This window comes from Tauraco erythrolophus, chromosome 3 (genome assembly GCF_009769465.1).
Source record: "Tauraco erythrolophus isolate bTauEry1 chromosome 3, bTauEry1.pri, whole genome shotgun sequence".
Taxonomy (NCBI): Eukaryota; Metazoa; Chordata; class Aves; order Musophagiformes; family Musophagidae; genus Tauraco; species Tauraco erythrolophus.
Window position 1 is genome coordinate 8,740,756 of NC_141467.1, and position 16,064 is coordinate 8,756,819.

The 16,064-nt window shown below is 44.6% G+C and overlaps 1 protein-coding gene across 1 annotated transcript in view; it reads left to right on the plus strand.

The window, feature by feature from the left end:
• PHACTR1 (phosphatase and actin regulator 1) overlaps window positions 1-16,064 on the plus strand; it is a 323,506-nt gene that overhangs the window by 293,297 nt on the left and 14,145 nt on the right. The window contains exons 11-12 of the mRNA XM_086608443.1: window positions 6,368-6,423; window positions 11,211-11,272. Coding sequence (XP_086464569.1) covers window positions 6,368-6,423; window positions 11,211-11,272 — 118 coding nt within the window. The remainder of the gene's footprint in view (window positions 1-6,367; window positions 6,424-11,210; window positions 11,273-16,064) is intronic.

Sequence of the window (16,064 nt, forward strand, 5' to 3'; positions counted from 1 at the left end):
TTTATTCTGAAGCTGTTTCTCAACACAAAACCAAGTCTGAGATAAGCATAATTTTGGGGGGTAGTAAATGACTACTTAGAGCCTAAATTAAAATCTGAATAATTTCAGTTGAAAATCTGATTTTCCTGCAGGGCCCAGCTGGATACATGAGTGCAGATGTGCTACAGGAACTGTTATTCAGTTGGTTCATGTGCCAGACTGCTCTGTATTTTTTGAAGTGCAGTAGGAAGAACTGCTGAGCAAAAGCATTGCCTCTCTCTTCCAAGACTTGGGACTGTTGTAGCTATCCTGGACCAGGCGGTCCAGTCCAGAGAACAAACAGGGATGCCGAAGTGGAAGTACCTTGCCAGTAAGGCACCATCAGAAAGTACTTAGATCTTCAACTGGTACTTACTGATTTTTAAATTTTCCCCAAAAGCAAGCACTTTCTACCAAAATTGTCTTACTAGTTCTAGTCTTAGTGGTACTTCACCCGTTTTCCCGGGGGTGAACAGGGGTCTCTGCCCACTTTGGTCTGCTCTGGTCATTGCCAGAAGCTTCTCTATAACTGCAGAAGCACCACCATCTCCCAGGGGCTGAATGTTTAAAATCGACAGGGAAGTGGAGAGCAGTCATTACATGGTAACTGAATCGTGGCAAACACTCCTTATGGTTTTATTGCTTTAGTTTCTCAGGAAAATGAATTATGAGGTGTGTTATCATGACTGATACCAGGAGCCTTGTCACACAGGAAAGAGAGCTTATAGGAAGAGATAACGAACCCTACAAATCAGCCACTCCTTAATGGAGTCTAGTACACAAATTTTAATGGTGTAAAATTCTTACAATTGCTTCTTTGGGTAGAGATTTTCTATTTAATATGCCTTCAGTTTATTCACTCATTGATAAAACTGTATTTAATCCCATTTTACAAATCTTGTTAAGAGAAAGATAGTTCTCTGTAGACCCTAAAGTCTGGCTGGAAGTATCATCAGGGCTGATACTTCAGAAAAAGTGAACCTTCAGGCTTACAAGTATTTTTTGTAAGGAGGTAGTTTGTTCCTGTCCTCTGCTAACAGTTAACTGGCAGAAGCAAATACAAGATTTTCTTCTCCATTTTTCTCTTCCAATTTTCTGTGCTTTGCATGAGAGTGCAAAGAGCCGCTGGTAGCCTATACTTCATTAATATTGCTTTGCTATCAGCGTTATTATTGGGAAAGGCAAGCTAAATTAAGCAACAGTAAGACTCTTTACTCCCATTGAATTTTCCTTATGCCAAATTATATAGCTGATGTAAATCAGCACGGTTCTACTGGCTTCAGTCGTGCTCATTTATGCCAACTAAAGAGCAGTATGACAAGTAGTTCTTTGTAGCAGCTGGCTTCTCACGTGCCCAGCTCAGATTTACTCCTCTCTTAGGGCAATCTCTAGGGTGATATGAACCCGGTTGCAACTGAGTAAAAAGATTTGCATCTACAGAATAAATTAGAGTTGCTCCAGAGGTTATGCCTCACGGTCCTCAGAAGTTATTTCACATCAGGGTGACCTATGTCATCAGGAACAGCTGTGTGAGCATGGCTGGGCTCCGAGATGTTTTGGTGATGTTCTAGACACCTCACCATACTGCTGTGTGCCCTGTTGTGGCCACCTGTGACCTGTTTGACCATCAGTCCTGCTCATGGGTCACGCACACCAGATGTCACCATTCAAGCACTGGAGAGCTGCTGGGTTCTGCCTCTTTCATCTGCAAACGCTGAGTTAACAAGCCTGGCAAGTTTATGGGGCGTCATTTTCCAGCAAGTCCTGTACTGTATCCAGCCATTATTCTTACAGATGACCCCATACTTAAGCTCTTAAATTTTCTTTCCCTCTGGGCAGAGGCAAAGATGAATCCCTGATACCCAGAAAACACATATCCAGCACCATCCTGTTCACACTACAGTGAGCTGGGTGGCATTAACCAGCTCTTTCTCAGAGCTTATCCACAACAAAACAAGAGATGAAGGAGGGAAAATCCATGACTCCTAGGGACAGCCAAGGCAGCCAGAAGCACCTTGTTTCAGAGGTGCTAACAGGCACAAGGGCTGCAAGAATCTGCCCCTCAGCTCCATAACTAGTTGGCCGCTGTCCTGAGAGCGCTCTGGGTATGGCCACGCTGCAGAGCAGGGTCAGCATCACTGTGTGGACTCTTAAAGTGTTTTGTATTGCCTGGGGAGATGTACAGCCAGATTTTCCTTCTATTGCTCCTGCAGGACATTACCACACTGAGCAGAAACTTCCCCTTCTGAGTTCTCAGTTTGCTGGGCAGGCTCCAAACAGTACCATCCGTCAGTGAAAATGCTGCTTTTCTTTCCTCGGGCTCCCTGAAGAGATACACCTGCACCAGCCAATACTTTGAGTGTACAGCAATTGATTTTGTACAATAGTCCCTCCTGCCCCCAAACTCTTACTCATCCACCATGATGTGCTGTGCCCAGCCAGAGCAAATCCAAAATAACAAACAAAAAAACCCCACCACACAATGTCCTTATGCTCTCGTTGTATAGTTCCAGCACCAGGAGTGTGGTGCATTTTGATCATGCAGGGAATTAATTCAGAAAATTGGTTTGCTGTCAAGTTTATCTTTGTACATGTGAGCAAACTGTTTCATTTCTCACTGACAATCTCATTTGGATATTACTTTTTCAGTGAAATCCTAGCAAAGCTTTCTTTATGTCACCATAAATCTTAGCAAGGTTTTCTTTGTAGGAAAACCTTTGTCAGTCATTTGCAAAACCACTGTTAACAATATTGCAAAACCCTAGGAAGTTTAAAACAGGCAATACGTTGCAAAGCACAAGTTACAAAAAAAAACCCCAAACTTTCCCATCCCCTTGAATGCCTGAAGCTTATTGCAAAACTGCATGGATGGCACAACTGAAGGTCAAGGATATTCACACGAGAGATTTTAGACACGGAAAGTGCTGTTAAAGATTGTTACTCTTTACACCCTGCTTGCCTTTTCCTACAGCTCCATGAAACAGCCGGAGTTACCTTTCTGATCAACAGCAGCACCGCACATCCCACTCGATTCTTACAGTTTTCCTAAGCAGATCTGTTCTTTGCTGTTGCACCAAGCTCCTTCCTCACCTCTGTTTTCTCCTGTTTATTCTGATTGTGCTGCTAATGAGACACTTGTTTCCTGACCTCTGGCCTCTTGACAGCCTCATGCAGCCCCTGCGATGTTAAATGTAATAAGGCACAGCAGCAATCCAGCAATCAAACCGCTGAAATCAACCTCTGCAAGCTAGGTGGGCTTCATTAGTATTATTTTATTCTGGGCAGCACAGGAGGGAAGGAGGAAGAAGGGAGGCATCACGCCTGGTGTTTGCCAAGATCGGAGTGGCACACTGGAGATGGTATACTGAAATTTGGTGGGAAAAACCCGGTATCTTTGCAGCCATGGTAACAAAGCAATAGCTGCTTATGTTTCTTGATTTACGGGATCAGTAACTAGTATCAAGATTTTTAAAAATGGTAACGTTAACATCTGCCTCAACATCTGGCAAACCTAGAAGTTAAGAGGCAAGAAAAAAGGACTAAAAAGAAGCTGTCCTGAGGAGCTGGTGGGGTTGTTTGTAAAGCCCAAAGATAGTTTGGGGACAGAAGTCACTGTGGCATCAAGACAAGAAATGAAATGAAAAGAGCAAGAGACCAAGAAAATAAGTAACTGTGAGAGCTTGGAAGGGAAGGGCTGGGGAAGGGGCTGGGTTTGTTTGCGAAGCTCATCAAGGAGCGACTCACAACAAGGGAGCAGGAGCTCAATCAGTCGTAAAGGATGATGGAAATGGGGATGTAGCAGCAGTTCATGCAGATGAAAGCAGACATTGGTACTAGAGGCCAGGCACCTCTGCAGCTTCCATTCATTACGTTCTTTATCCTCCAGATGTGTTTAACCACTTGCACTGACTGCTCATGGTTTTGTTACACTACAAGGGTACCTTATCTTTCGTGCTGCTTAGGACCTGCTATTAAAAATTCTTGGCTTTGTAAGAGTCCAGAAGCGATCAACAACCCATGAATGCAGACAGTTTCGGATCTCCAGACTGTATCTATCAAAAGTATCATGGCTTGTTCTGCCATGTGAGTGCATCGCTTGAAAATGATGGTCACCATTTAGGCGGGAGAACACTGCAGCCTGAAAAGGGTGGATTATGTGATCCATAAAATAATTTCACTGTCAAAGAGGAGCACAGGTCACAGGTATTCCTGGCTGGCTTTCACTAGGAGCTCTACAAGGCAGCGTGGGGAAGAATCCCACGGTCTATAAGTCTCTGAGTAGCCCAGGAGTAGAGGGTGCATGTAATACCAAGGGCGTACTTGGAGGAAATCTCTATCCTCTTTTGTGGAAGCAATGACAGAGTGAAGTGAAAGCTTTGCTTAAATTCATCTGCTTCATGGCAGGTGCCTCAGTAAACACGTGGAAGACTTGGTCCTTTTTGTAAATTGCCTCGTCGATAGATAAAACTTCTGCCTTTTGTTAGAAACGCTCCACTGTGAACTGTTCTTGACAGAACTGTTAGCTGAGTCTTTCAATCCCTGTTTTCTTGGAAAAGGGAGAACCTTTTCGGGAGCATTCTCTTCAGACTAATTTCTCCTTTTACTTGTTGTGTGATGTTTGTTTCTGTAGAAGCAGCCACACACTGGATGGCTGGAGTCTGGTCCTTCACATCCCTCTGATGCATCCTCCTGAAAAGTATCACGGTGCGGTGGATTAAAAACATTGTATAACTCAATTCCTGCAGACACACGTGGTGGGGCTAAGAGCAGCAACTTTTTCCTCCTTGATTCTTGTGTGCTCCTAGAAATAAAGTTGTTTTAATTGCTTCATAATCCTGAGGTGAAATCTCCCATTAGCAACAGCTACTGTATCTTAAAGACAGTAATAGCACGCACTTCAATAGCACTTTCTGTCTTCAGAGTATTTTGCAGATATTGTTTCTGAATTAAGGATGAGTTTCTGTCCCTTTCAACACTTTTCCAAGGAGATAAATGTTCGATGTGCCATGGGAAAGAGACAAAGCTAATGACTCCAAATTCTCCACTGGAATAGGGCCATGTTCTGCTGTTGTGTTTTCATGGTAAAGCGACCCCAAGGGACGTATGGCTGGTATCACTTCTGGGCTATATGAAGGCAGATGCCTGTAGCACTTCTGCCTTCACACAGCCAGCATAAGGGGTGGGCTCCTACCTACCCCGTGCACACCATGTGAGGGGCAGGGGTGTGGAACTGGCGCACAGGTGAGCTCCTGGCTCTGGAGGAGGCTGGGGATGTGTGTGCTTCTCTGAGCAGTGGCTCAGCCCCTGTGTTGGGAGGAGCCATTGTCAGATGTCCCTCATCCAGCCTGGAGGAGAGAGCCCCGCTTCAGTTGAGCTTCTGTGCCCCGGGTCAGGGAAAGCGGTCATCCCAGAAGAAGACGTGCAGCCAGCATTCATATCATGTTTCTTATCAGTTCCCAGTACCTCACATGGGAACTGATGAGCCAACTGGCAGAGACTGAGACCCCTAAGTTGGGAACATTTCTGAATGACCACGTCTGAAGGAAGAGGAGGCTCTGTCCTGTCACTGGCAGCGTTGACAAAACTCCCATTGACTGAGGAGGAGAGTATGAGGAGGCCCAGCAGTGTTGACTTCTGATGTCATCTCCCTGGTTTACTTTGTTTTCCAAAGACCCCTTTGTGCTTCTCTCCTTTGCTTTGTATTCTGAATATTCAGACCATTCGCCCACTCGGGGTCCCCATTTTTCATTAGATTGCGTTTGTTGCCACCCTGTTACGTACAGGTTGACTAGCAAGTCACGCCGATCCTTCAACATAAGGTTTAATAAAAGCCACACGAGGAGGAGGGAAGCAAGGGTCCGGAGGAGGAGGAGGGGGGCTGCTATTGTTCTGCCCTCGGCGCTGCCAAACCATCCGTTGTTTTTTCTGTGGGCTGTCCGTGTGTTCCTGACCGAACGGGGCGCAGTCAGGAGGCTGCGAGAGGGCAGCAAGAGGGGCGGCAGGGTCTCGGCGAGGAATACTTGCACGAGTTGGGAAGCAGGCACGGGAGGAAGGAAATTAAGTGGAGACATCTGTGTGGCTTAGCTTTCAGCAGCTCTGCCTGGGGCAGGGGTGGGAGAGTCGTGCCTGAGATGACATAACGTATTTTGTCTTTCGTGAGTTGAAAACAGAGGAAACGGCGAAAGAGAAGCATGGTCTGTGTCACGCATGGTCCGCGTGTACCGAGTACATAATGGAGCAGTGTCAGTGCTTTCTGCTCTGCCTTTCACACCCCAAAATAACTCTTCAAGACAGAGAATTGAGGAGAATGTGATATGGTCCAAAAACTGATCTTGGACTTTTTCCGCAGACGACTGAGCCAGAGGCCGACTGCTGAAGAATTGGAGCAGAGGAACATTCTGAAACGTAAGTCCTGATACTGCTGAAGTTTAACCATAAACCAGCTAGTTTGGGTTAGTTTAGATACATATCGGGTGGTTTTCTTATGAAACATAAACTGTTCTGTACTTGCACCATTAATTACAATAAAGTGCATCATAAATGCAAATAAGCGTGCAAGTCTATAGCAACATCTAGAGCTGCAGAAACAATTCTTTAAAATCAGAGTTAGTAAATTCACAAGAATGAACAGTCTATGAGGGAAAAAAAACAGATGCTGAATCTCTTTTTCAAGTCCAGTTCCAAACAGGGGGTCGGTCATTCTGAAAAGCCTTTATGTGGCTCTTACAGAGAGATGAGCATTCTGTTACAAGTTAGCAAAGACATCAGGACATGGCTTGATTAGTGTTCCCAAAAATCTTCACAGCAACCTCGACTAGGTGGAGCCTTTATTTAGTTAAAAAAAGAAACCAGTGTGACTCAGCATTATTCCCCTGAAATATTCCCCTGAAACTCTTCCTTTAAATCAGCCAAAAACTTCCTGGTAGATCCTTAAATTGTGAAATGATATTTTAAAGGTACAAAATACCATTTAGAGGACCTGATCTGAGTTAAGTTAGTAGATACATTGCCACCAGCTTCAAGGGAATCAGGACTCAGTCTAGCATGAATCTTGTAATCTCATGAATTAATAGAAAAAAAAGGACAGTTTCTTTACTCACATTGAAGTAGTTTGAATATTTAAAAAAAAAAAAAAGCTGTGTATCTAATTGTTGTTAGATACGGAAAAGAAAAGAAGCAAGTTCTTCCCTTTTTAAGTTAGTAAATCCATCATTCCAGAGAAATATCAAAAATTACTACAGAAAGAAGTATTCCTAAACGGTACCTTAAAACACCATCGTGTCCCCTTAGGTAGGTCCATAATTTACTTTCTCTTGTTCAATTAACTGCATTGTATAGAACCATAAAAATGTGGTAGCAGAAGATTAATTCTCTGAAAATTAGCAGAATTGATTGATTAAATACTTCAAAATCAAATTCCTAGTAAGTCAATGATAGCGTTACCGCTCAGCAGAGCTTTCTAATCTGTTCATGTTACTACATGTTGCAGACAAAGAGAAAGAGAGAGACACCATTGTCAATGCCAAGAGGAGAAAAGCCCGGACAGCAGAGTGGCGTGGGTGAGCCCAAGGCTGCCAGGAAAGCCGTTTGTTAGGGGTCAACCCTCTTTTGATAGCTGTGCTCCTACTGTCTACTCCTAACTCCCATACCTGGCAGCTGGCGAAGGTCAGGGGCAGAAACTGGGGAAATAGGTGGCACATCCAGATGTGATTGATTGTCTCATGGAGGGGGAGCAGAACAGCTGGAGGAGGGGGAACCTGCGATGTGACTGATGCCAGGCCCAGGCGAGGAGGGACAGAGACCAATTCTCTGGGCAGCTCATGTTGTCATCCCAGGACTTGCCACCAGCATGACCCAACATGTGTCATGCACCACCTGGCACTGGTGCGTGACCAGTAAACACCACCCTGGCACTGGTGAGAGTGGCTGGGGGAGGTGGGAGTCTTGGGCAGCTGCTTTGGCAGCAGTGTTTGAACGAGCATCAGCAGAGCTGCAGCATCTCCAACACTGGGTGCCTTGCAGAGATTCCTAAAGGTCACATTGCCAAGCGCAGCAGTCACGTAGAGACCTGAAGATGTCTTACATTTCAGAGGAATTGTCCCCTGAGTCACATTATTTTCTTTTTGAATTGATTAAAGGTTCTTAAATGACATGGACGTGCTTGAAAATATTACTCTGAATCCAGAATTATATTTCCTAAATGGAGTTTTTGTAGCTTGGTTCCTAAGCACAGATCTGCCCCAAAACATGTGTGTCCTGGTAGACAGACAACTTCATAATTAGAGGAAAAAGTAATGTGGTATTTCCAAGGCATTCCAACTTTTGGTGAAGCACAGCGGGAAAGGAACAAACAAAATAGTTACATAATTAAAAAAAAAAAAAGCCTAAAAATGCTCCACCCTTAAACAAGTAAATATAAATAGTGTCTGGTTTGTACATCACTTTTTGTCCTTTCCCTAGCCTTCTGAGAAGGCAAATTATAATAAATATAATGGAGCCTAGAGAAAAAGAGACATAGGAAGCAATAACGAAGAGTGTAAATTCTCTGCATAAGCAGGTTAAGCAATTTTCAAAAGCCCAGTTCAGAGCACACACACAAAAAGAAAACCCAGCAAGCTCCCAAGCAGACTAAATAGGATTTCCTCTGCGGTTAAAGCTGAAATCTCCTTGACGCAAATGTCATGTCTGGTACCATGATGTTCCCATCCTGATGGGAAAAAGTAAGGCAAAGTGTGGTTGGACAGCTAGTCTTTATACAAAGTGATCACTTCCTAGCTCCATGCTGCTGCAATAATTACAAGGTGGTCATCTTTGGTGAATTACAAGACCAAAGAGTCCATTGCACGAGTTCCACTGCTTGCTGGTAGCAACAGCAAGATTACAGCAGCCACAGCAAAGAATCGGAGAACAGGGCTGCTGGTGCTTGAAGGGTCCTTCACTGAGGTATACCCCATGCACTGACATGTAAGTCAAATGCATGTAATGAGAGGAGCCCAGACCTGCAGGGTTAGTGTGAAGACTAAAGAAAATTAACACTTTCTGCAGTTCTCACTTGCTGGCCAGGTTTATGAGGAAGGATGCCTCAATCCTGCTCATGCACCACCCCCGTGCCACTTCTCAGATGGGTACAAGTAGTTCAATTGTCAGCCTGACACGTTCAGGGTTGCATAAATTCCTCACAAAAATGATGATTAGGTAGGCTCTGAGGGTTCCAGACTGTACTGGGGGACATTTCACACTGGCACGGAAATCCAGCTTGAAAATCGCATCCACATCCATCCACCCTGACACACAGAGGTCTCAAGAAACAGAGCATCTCCTGAACACATAAGATAAAATAAAGCAGCAGTTTTGTAGCTTCACAAGATTGTCACGACTTAATTAACTTCAAAGAAATAGCTAAACCAAAGTCACTTTCAGAGGAGAATGTATTCCTAATTCCCAGCTTTTACCTGACCGAGGTCTTCAGCCTGCCTGGCCGTCTCCGAAGGTGGGTGGCTGGGCTGAGAAGTAAAGAGAAAAGAAAGACATAGTATGCCAAGTACAAAACTGGATGGCCATAACTAAGTTTTATACATAACTCCTTGGCTGCTTGCAGCTCTACCCTGACTCTGTGTGAGCTCCCTTCAGCACTGTGTCTCTCTGGCTTAATCTCACACGGATTTATTAGTGGCTGTCCTTTTGCGAGTTGGCATTTGCAGGACCAGCTCCTCCAAATTTGAGACACAAAGGAAAGAACAAAATTGCTAGAGGAGCGATTGCTGGAAGAAAATCCAGGCCAGTAGGGACAGGAACCACTGAAAAAAGGAAAATGTATTTATCAGTGGGGGTATTCCATTTAAAAAGCCATTTGTGACTCCCTGCTGTCTTGTGTTCTTTTTACTCCAGTATTAGTTTCCTTCCTCCTGAAGATGCAAGCATTATTTTTGGTAAAATGGCATTTAAAGATCAGAAGCGCATTGTAAAACATCATAACATTGACTGGCTCTTTGTCCACTTTGGCAGAGATCTCCCAGTCCTGCTGAAGTCAGTGAGCAGTTGTGATAGACCTGTCAGCTCTACTGTCCTGAGCAGCAAGAAACTTGGCTTCCAGCCTAGCCCTCCTCACCTGCTCAGAGGCTGCTGTGCTCGCTGAACTTCAGGTCTTGTTTCTGCGTGGGGAAGGTCCAATTTTGAATTAATTCAGTCCAAAGCTGGATAATTTAAATCAAGCCCCCTATCCCAAGCTGGCCTTTGAGGTCCATGATTTCCCCTGCAGACAGTTACTCCTGTCTGAGTGAAAACCGGATCACACCAGGGCCACGGGGTACTTGTTGGAAAAGCTGATGAGTTGTGTTCGCTCTCATCTCTTAGCGCAGGCGTGATTGGAGTGAGGAGCAATTCAGCCATCAACGAAGCAGTGGAAAGGGATCCTAACTGATTGAGGAGCTGAGTACCTAGAAACCTGGGCTTTTAGTGACTTTCAGTAAAGTTCAGTGGAAAGACATGCATGGCAGCCTGTTCCTAAGTTGAAGAGTTAGTATACTCAAGTTTTATTGTCCTCTTGAGGGATAATGGTTGAGGCTTGCCCTCCTAAGTACTTGTAACATGTTCTTTTGGCTTAATGTTGAAAGTGGAGTGCCCTAGGATGTGCTTTTACACTCTAGTACGATGCTGTGAAAGCTTATGATGGAAGGACACTCTGTCCTTCCTCTGCTCAGTATGGGAAGTTGCAGATTTTGCCCGGTATCCCTGCTCTGAGTTTTGCTTCCATTCTCTCCAAAGAGTAGCTGCAGAGAAATTATTCTGCAGCTGAGGAAAAAAAAAAAAAATTGCATGTGTTTCTTTTCCAACCATTGACCTTGCAGCCTCACAGAATCCAACCGTATCATAGCTGAACCCCCTGAGGCCATCAGGCCTGTGGGCAGGGAGATAACAGTTTCTGAAGAGCTGGCTGGCTGCCTGGCCCTTCCAGAAGGTGACGTGCATGAAGAGATGCCAACACAGGGAAAGGAGGGAGGCTGTAGATGTTTTATGAAGTCTGTGAAGAAGTGCAGTAGCTACAGATCGAAGAAGTTCACCGGCCCCAGAGGGACCTGCTGTGCATCAGAGAGGTCCTGAAACATTAATATACTGATGGAGAGGCTTATTTTGTTGCATACTGTGCATGCCTGATGAGTCCACAGCCTGAAATCCTTGTAAATCTTTTACAGCCCGGAATGAGCAGGAGGAGCAAGAGGAAAAACGAGAGATAAAGAGAAGATTAACACGTAAGGTGAGAAGCAACTTCAATCCTATTATGACACTACTGTAACTTTCTCCCTACTGCAGTTTTCCACCTTGCTCCTTTTCCTCAGCACCATTTTCAAAAGTAGAGTGTGAAACAAGCCTTAAAAGAAATCTTTAAAAGAAATCACTAATGTTACAGGGTGTAAGTCCACAGACAGTGAAGGGAACTGCTTTGCAGGCGATTGCTGGTAACATTTTGAAACGAGACAAAGGAAGATCCAGTCTTTGTAACAGAAGGAGCTTTGAACAGCGAAGGATACAGAGCGTGGCGTTGGTCTAACCATGCTCCCTGTAAATGTAATGGCTTCTGCAGCCATTACGAAGAGAGAGCAAAGTTAAAAACAGTGCTGATTGCATTTGAAAATTCCACCTAAAAAAAAAGCATTAAATTGGGAAATAAACTTTTTCTGGAGAGGGGGATTGTCATTTGGGGCATTTAAAATAATTAAATAGAAACAAGTACTCGCAAAATGGTGTACAGTGCAAAAAACTTATTGGAAGGGAAGGATGAACAAAACAGCACAGTTTGGGTTTGGTTTTCCTCCTGTTTGAAAGTACTTTACTTTTAAAACGGAAGAACAGTCATTTCAGATACACACATTCAGTTTCGCAGCTGGCATCAATGTCTACAGATGCCCCAATATACGTAGCCAACAGTACATCCTGTTATTGCAGATAAACTTTATTTCTCCACTGACTTATTTCCTATTTGCAGAGGTAGAGAAAGCCCCTTAAAAATTCACATGCTCGTGAAGCAGCACCAACCCCTTCCTGTATGCTTTTAGGTGGCTTAGTCTTTTTGACCTATGTGATCACGGTATAAATAATGACAAGGACAAGGCTCTAAATATCCATGCAAAGGTTACAATCAGCGCGCTGGATTGTTTTATTTTATGGTTAAAAATCCCAGGTCTTAGCTCATGTAAATCAGCAGAGTTCTCCATCACTAACAGAGGGATACTGCTGTTGTCTGCAGGAGCTAAGCATGCAGCCCAGAGAGTGATAATATCATTTTTTTAAACACTTGCTTAAATTCTTGACAAGAAGGGCAGGGATGGTCTTGCATTCCCTCGTAGCACTGCCTGAAAGAAGAGATCCTAATTGCACTGCAGATGTTTCATGGGACAAAGGCTAGGAACGCCGTTTTACCAGGCTTTCGATTTCCCTCTACGTTGAAAGGTAAACAGGTACAGGAATCCAACCCAAAGCTTGATGCCATTTGATGAACGGCTGTAACACATAAAAAGCAAAGCTACTCGTACCCAATCTGCTGCCTGAGAGACGGAAGCTTGCTCACCCAGTCGGCGTTATCGCTGTGCGGTTCCCATCCTCCGCTGTTTTGTAGGAAAGGTACAAAGCACACGAATTGTCTGATGCTGGCAGAGGCCACCGCTACTTGCTAAACTACAACGCCCAGGCTGCTCTAGCATCGCAGCAGTGTCTGCTCCCTGAAACCTCAGCAGTCTTAGCTGAGATTTCCTTCTTTGTCTTGGTTGCACTTTCAAGTAAGAACAACGGCGAGAGCAGTGTCGGTCTGAGCCCCTGGCAGTCAGCTCTTTAATGTTCACACCCCTCCTCCCAGTCATGTTCCTTGTAGCCTTTTTTGGCTTCTTCCCTAGTAAAGATTTTTCTCCTCCACATTTGTGAGGTTGGTAGCAACATGAGTTAGCACTCTTTGGTTTTGATCATCTTTTTAAACTGTTGTAAATGGTTCTAGTGACACACTGTGATTTTAATGGAAGAACCAGAGGCCTGGACCAATGACAAATGTTGCTGTCACCTGCTAAATATACTGTCATAAAAGCTCAGAAGTCACTAGAGGAAAGACGTGAATAAAGCGTGCAAGTGGATAGATAACAACTAGAAACGCCAACTGCCTAGTGAATCCTGCAGAAATTGTTGTTTTTCCCCAGCTCTGCCTTTCGTAAGCGTGTCCCAGATGTGTCGCTGTGTCTACAGCAGAGTGGCAGACTCCTTCTGTCGATTTGTGCTGAAGTCTTATTACCAAAGGATTTTAAACCTCAGATCAAGGAGAAGTTTAATTGAGCACGGCAAGCGTTTTGCCCAGCAGACCTTTCTGTTTGCACTGAGGTTTCATGCACACACATGCCCACGGGGTGAATTCAACATTCAAAGTACGCCACGTGGCCTCCCTGTAACCATGGGTAGTTGGTAATGAGAAAGGAAGGAGGTTCTGCAGAAGCCACTGAAAAGACTTCTGACCTTGCACTATAGAAACTGCTACTGTCCTCGATTTTTTTGGTGGTGTCGTTCCATCTCCAAGGGGACAACTCACTTCTTCATCCATTAAAAAGCTGTTCTTAAAATTCCTTCAGCGCTGACATTTTGTTACAGTATTATGATGATAAGTTGTAACATGACATGCTGCAATAAGTAAGATTACCTTGCTAGGTCTAGATGCCTTATTAAAGTCAGCAATAAATATCCAGTTGAATTCATCATCTGGACAGGCAATTTCTAAAAAAAAAATTTAAAAAATCAGGTGACCTATAGCGAGCTGCCCCTTTAAGCACTTTTCATCCTCTCAGACTCATCTAACTCCAAATTAACTGGGGATAGGGAATAGCTGCCATTCAAAGGAGGCAAATGCCGTTTGGTACAGTCTCTCCGTAGCTCATGTCCCTCCTGCCCAAGGAAGGAGAGGTGAAGCGTGCTTGCCTGTCACCTGAGATGCCCATGGATGGGTTGTGCACACGCAAGCCGCCCCGTGCTCCCTCTCCCTGCCCCTCGGCGCCCACCGAGCAGCTGGCTTTGAGTCGAGGGACATGTGGATTAGGAGGGGATTTCCCTGAGCACTGGTCTCTGCCCACAGGCCCATTCCAGGAATATTAATGCGCAGAGGCCCTCTGGGAGAAGTGGTGCAGGTGGGTCCCCTCCACGAGGAGGTAATTCTGGGGCCCCAGGAATTACTGCTAAGAATTTATCCTCTCTGAACCGCGGTGAATTTGGCCGAGCACCAAGGCAATTAACACAAGCCTGAACTCCCCCTGAGGACTTCCATTACAGAGAGAGAGTCGTAGCCGGGATTAACACAACACGTTACAAATCACTTGCGAAGAGGAATAAAACTCTACTTTTCCTACTTTCTCTTGTCTCAAATAGCATCATGCTCCCCGTTCTCCAGAGCTGTTTACTGCTTCCTATCCCCCACTGTCAATAGCTAATTTTTCCTGGAGGTCTATCTCCAGAACTAAAAATCTCATAGCTGTAATATCGACAACCAAAATTACGAGGTGTGTCTGTTTCTTAAAATCCATGCGATAATCTGAAATCTTTGCTCCCATTAAATTCCTGCCGTGGTGCAACTTAAGACTCTCTGTTCACTGGTGCCTCACTGGGAAATGTCTTGCTGTTCAATCTTTTCTTTAATTGACTTCCACTGGCTTGTATCAGCACAGGCTGTTCAAAATAATGAACTCTAGAGAGAGGTGGGACTCATCAGAGGGAGGCGAGATGGAGCAGGGAGGGGGCAGGAAAGGTCAGAGAAGAAAAAAGGTTAGCAGCTAATTTGGATAAACTGCATTTATAGTCGGAGGGAAAGGTCTTCAGGGCATTTTCATCACATCCTGCTCCTATGTCTTACCACAAAGGTGAGGAGCAAAGGAGAGGGGGGGTTGTGTGCACTGCTAGTTAGGATCTGTAATTTTTCACCTTGGTTTCTTCCCTAAATAACAAACATAACATTTTAACGAGATAACAGAGCAGGCAACGATGGAGTGACAAGATAACGAGCTTCATTGTGTCGGAAGTGGTGCAAACTCAGCATTTCGCATTTGTCTCAATCCCAAGAGCAGACTGGCAAGAGTATGTCCCCCTCCACTTCACCTGGTGGCGGTGCTTGGATTTGCTTCATTTTGCATGCCAAGAGCAAAGGGGTTTGTATTAAACCTTCCCTTGCAAATTGTCTTAATATCAAAGCTTGAAACGTGCCCGTTTTTATGTCCAGTGATCCAGAATATACAGAGGAAAACTTGATCTCCCGTGACGAGACATGGCGGGTCCTGTCCGCATTTACAGGGCTTTTGCATTAATACAAGTCTTGGAAAGGGATTTTTGCCCTGGTTCACACTCAAATAAGGAGGTCACTGGCCATAAAGTTATCTGACTCCCTCAGCTTAAGAATCTTCACAAATAAGTAAGTAGAAATGTGTATGCCCAAGTGGCACACCCAGAAAAAGTCCAGACACACACGTGCACATCCTTTTGACATTAACAGAAGGAAGTGAAAAAGGGTCGAGCTCAGTGAGTAAGATCCCTTTCTCCTCGCTTGGAGCACCACCGCCTTGTGCAGGCGATTGCATTGTGTCCTTGACCATGTCCTCTTACTGTAGGTTTCAAATGTGCTCTATTCTTTCTGCCTGTTAGAAGAAGCAGAGCTTGAAGGAAGGGTTGTGTAGCATTAAGCAATTTCAACCCAAGACACCGCAGCTCACAGGTCTTAAAAATAAACTCCAAGGTGAGACCTCAGGTGAGCTGTGCCCTCATTGTGGACAGACATTGAACTGACACCTACGGTGAAGCTGCTCAGAGCCTGTTAGCAAAGCTATTTTCCCAGCTATGTAGGAGTTAAGGGTGCTCTGAGTAGCCCAGACATACTGAAAAGACCCTCACGCTTCACAACTCACAAGAAATCTCTGCAATGGCATGAGAAAGAGGCAGGGCAGTTTGTTAACCGTTCAATTTTAATTAACTGCTCTTAGAAAACCACTCAGTGTGGTTGTCCCTCTCGTTTTATTTAGTATTATCAGATTGACACT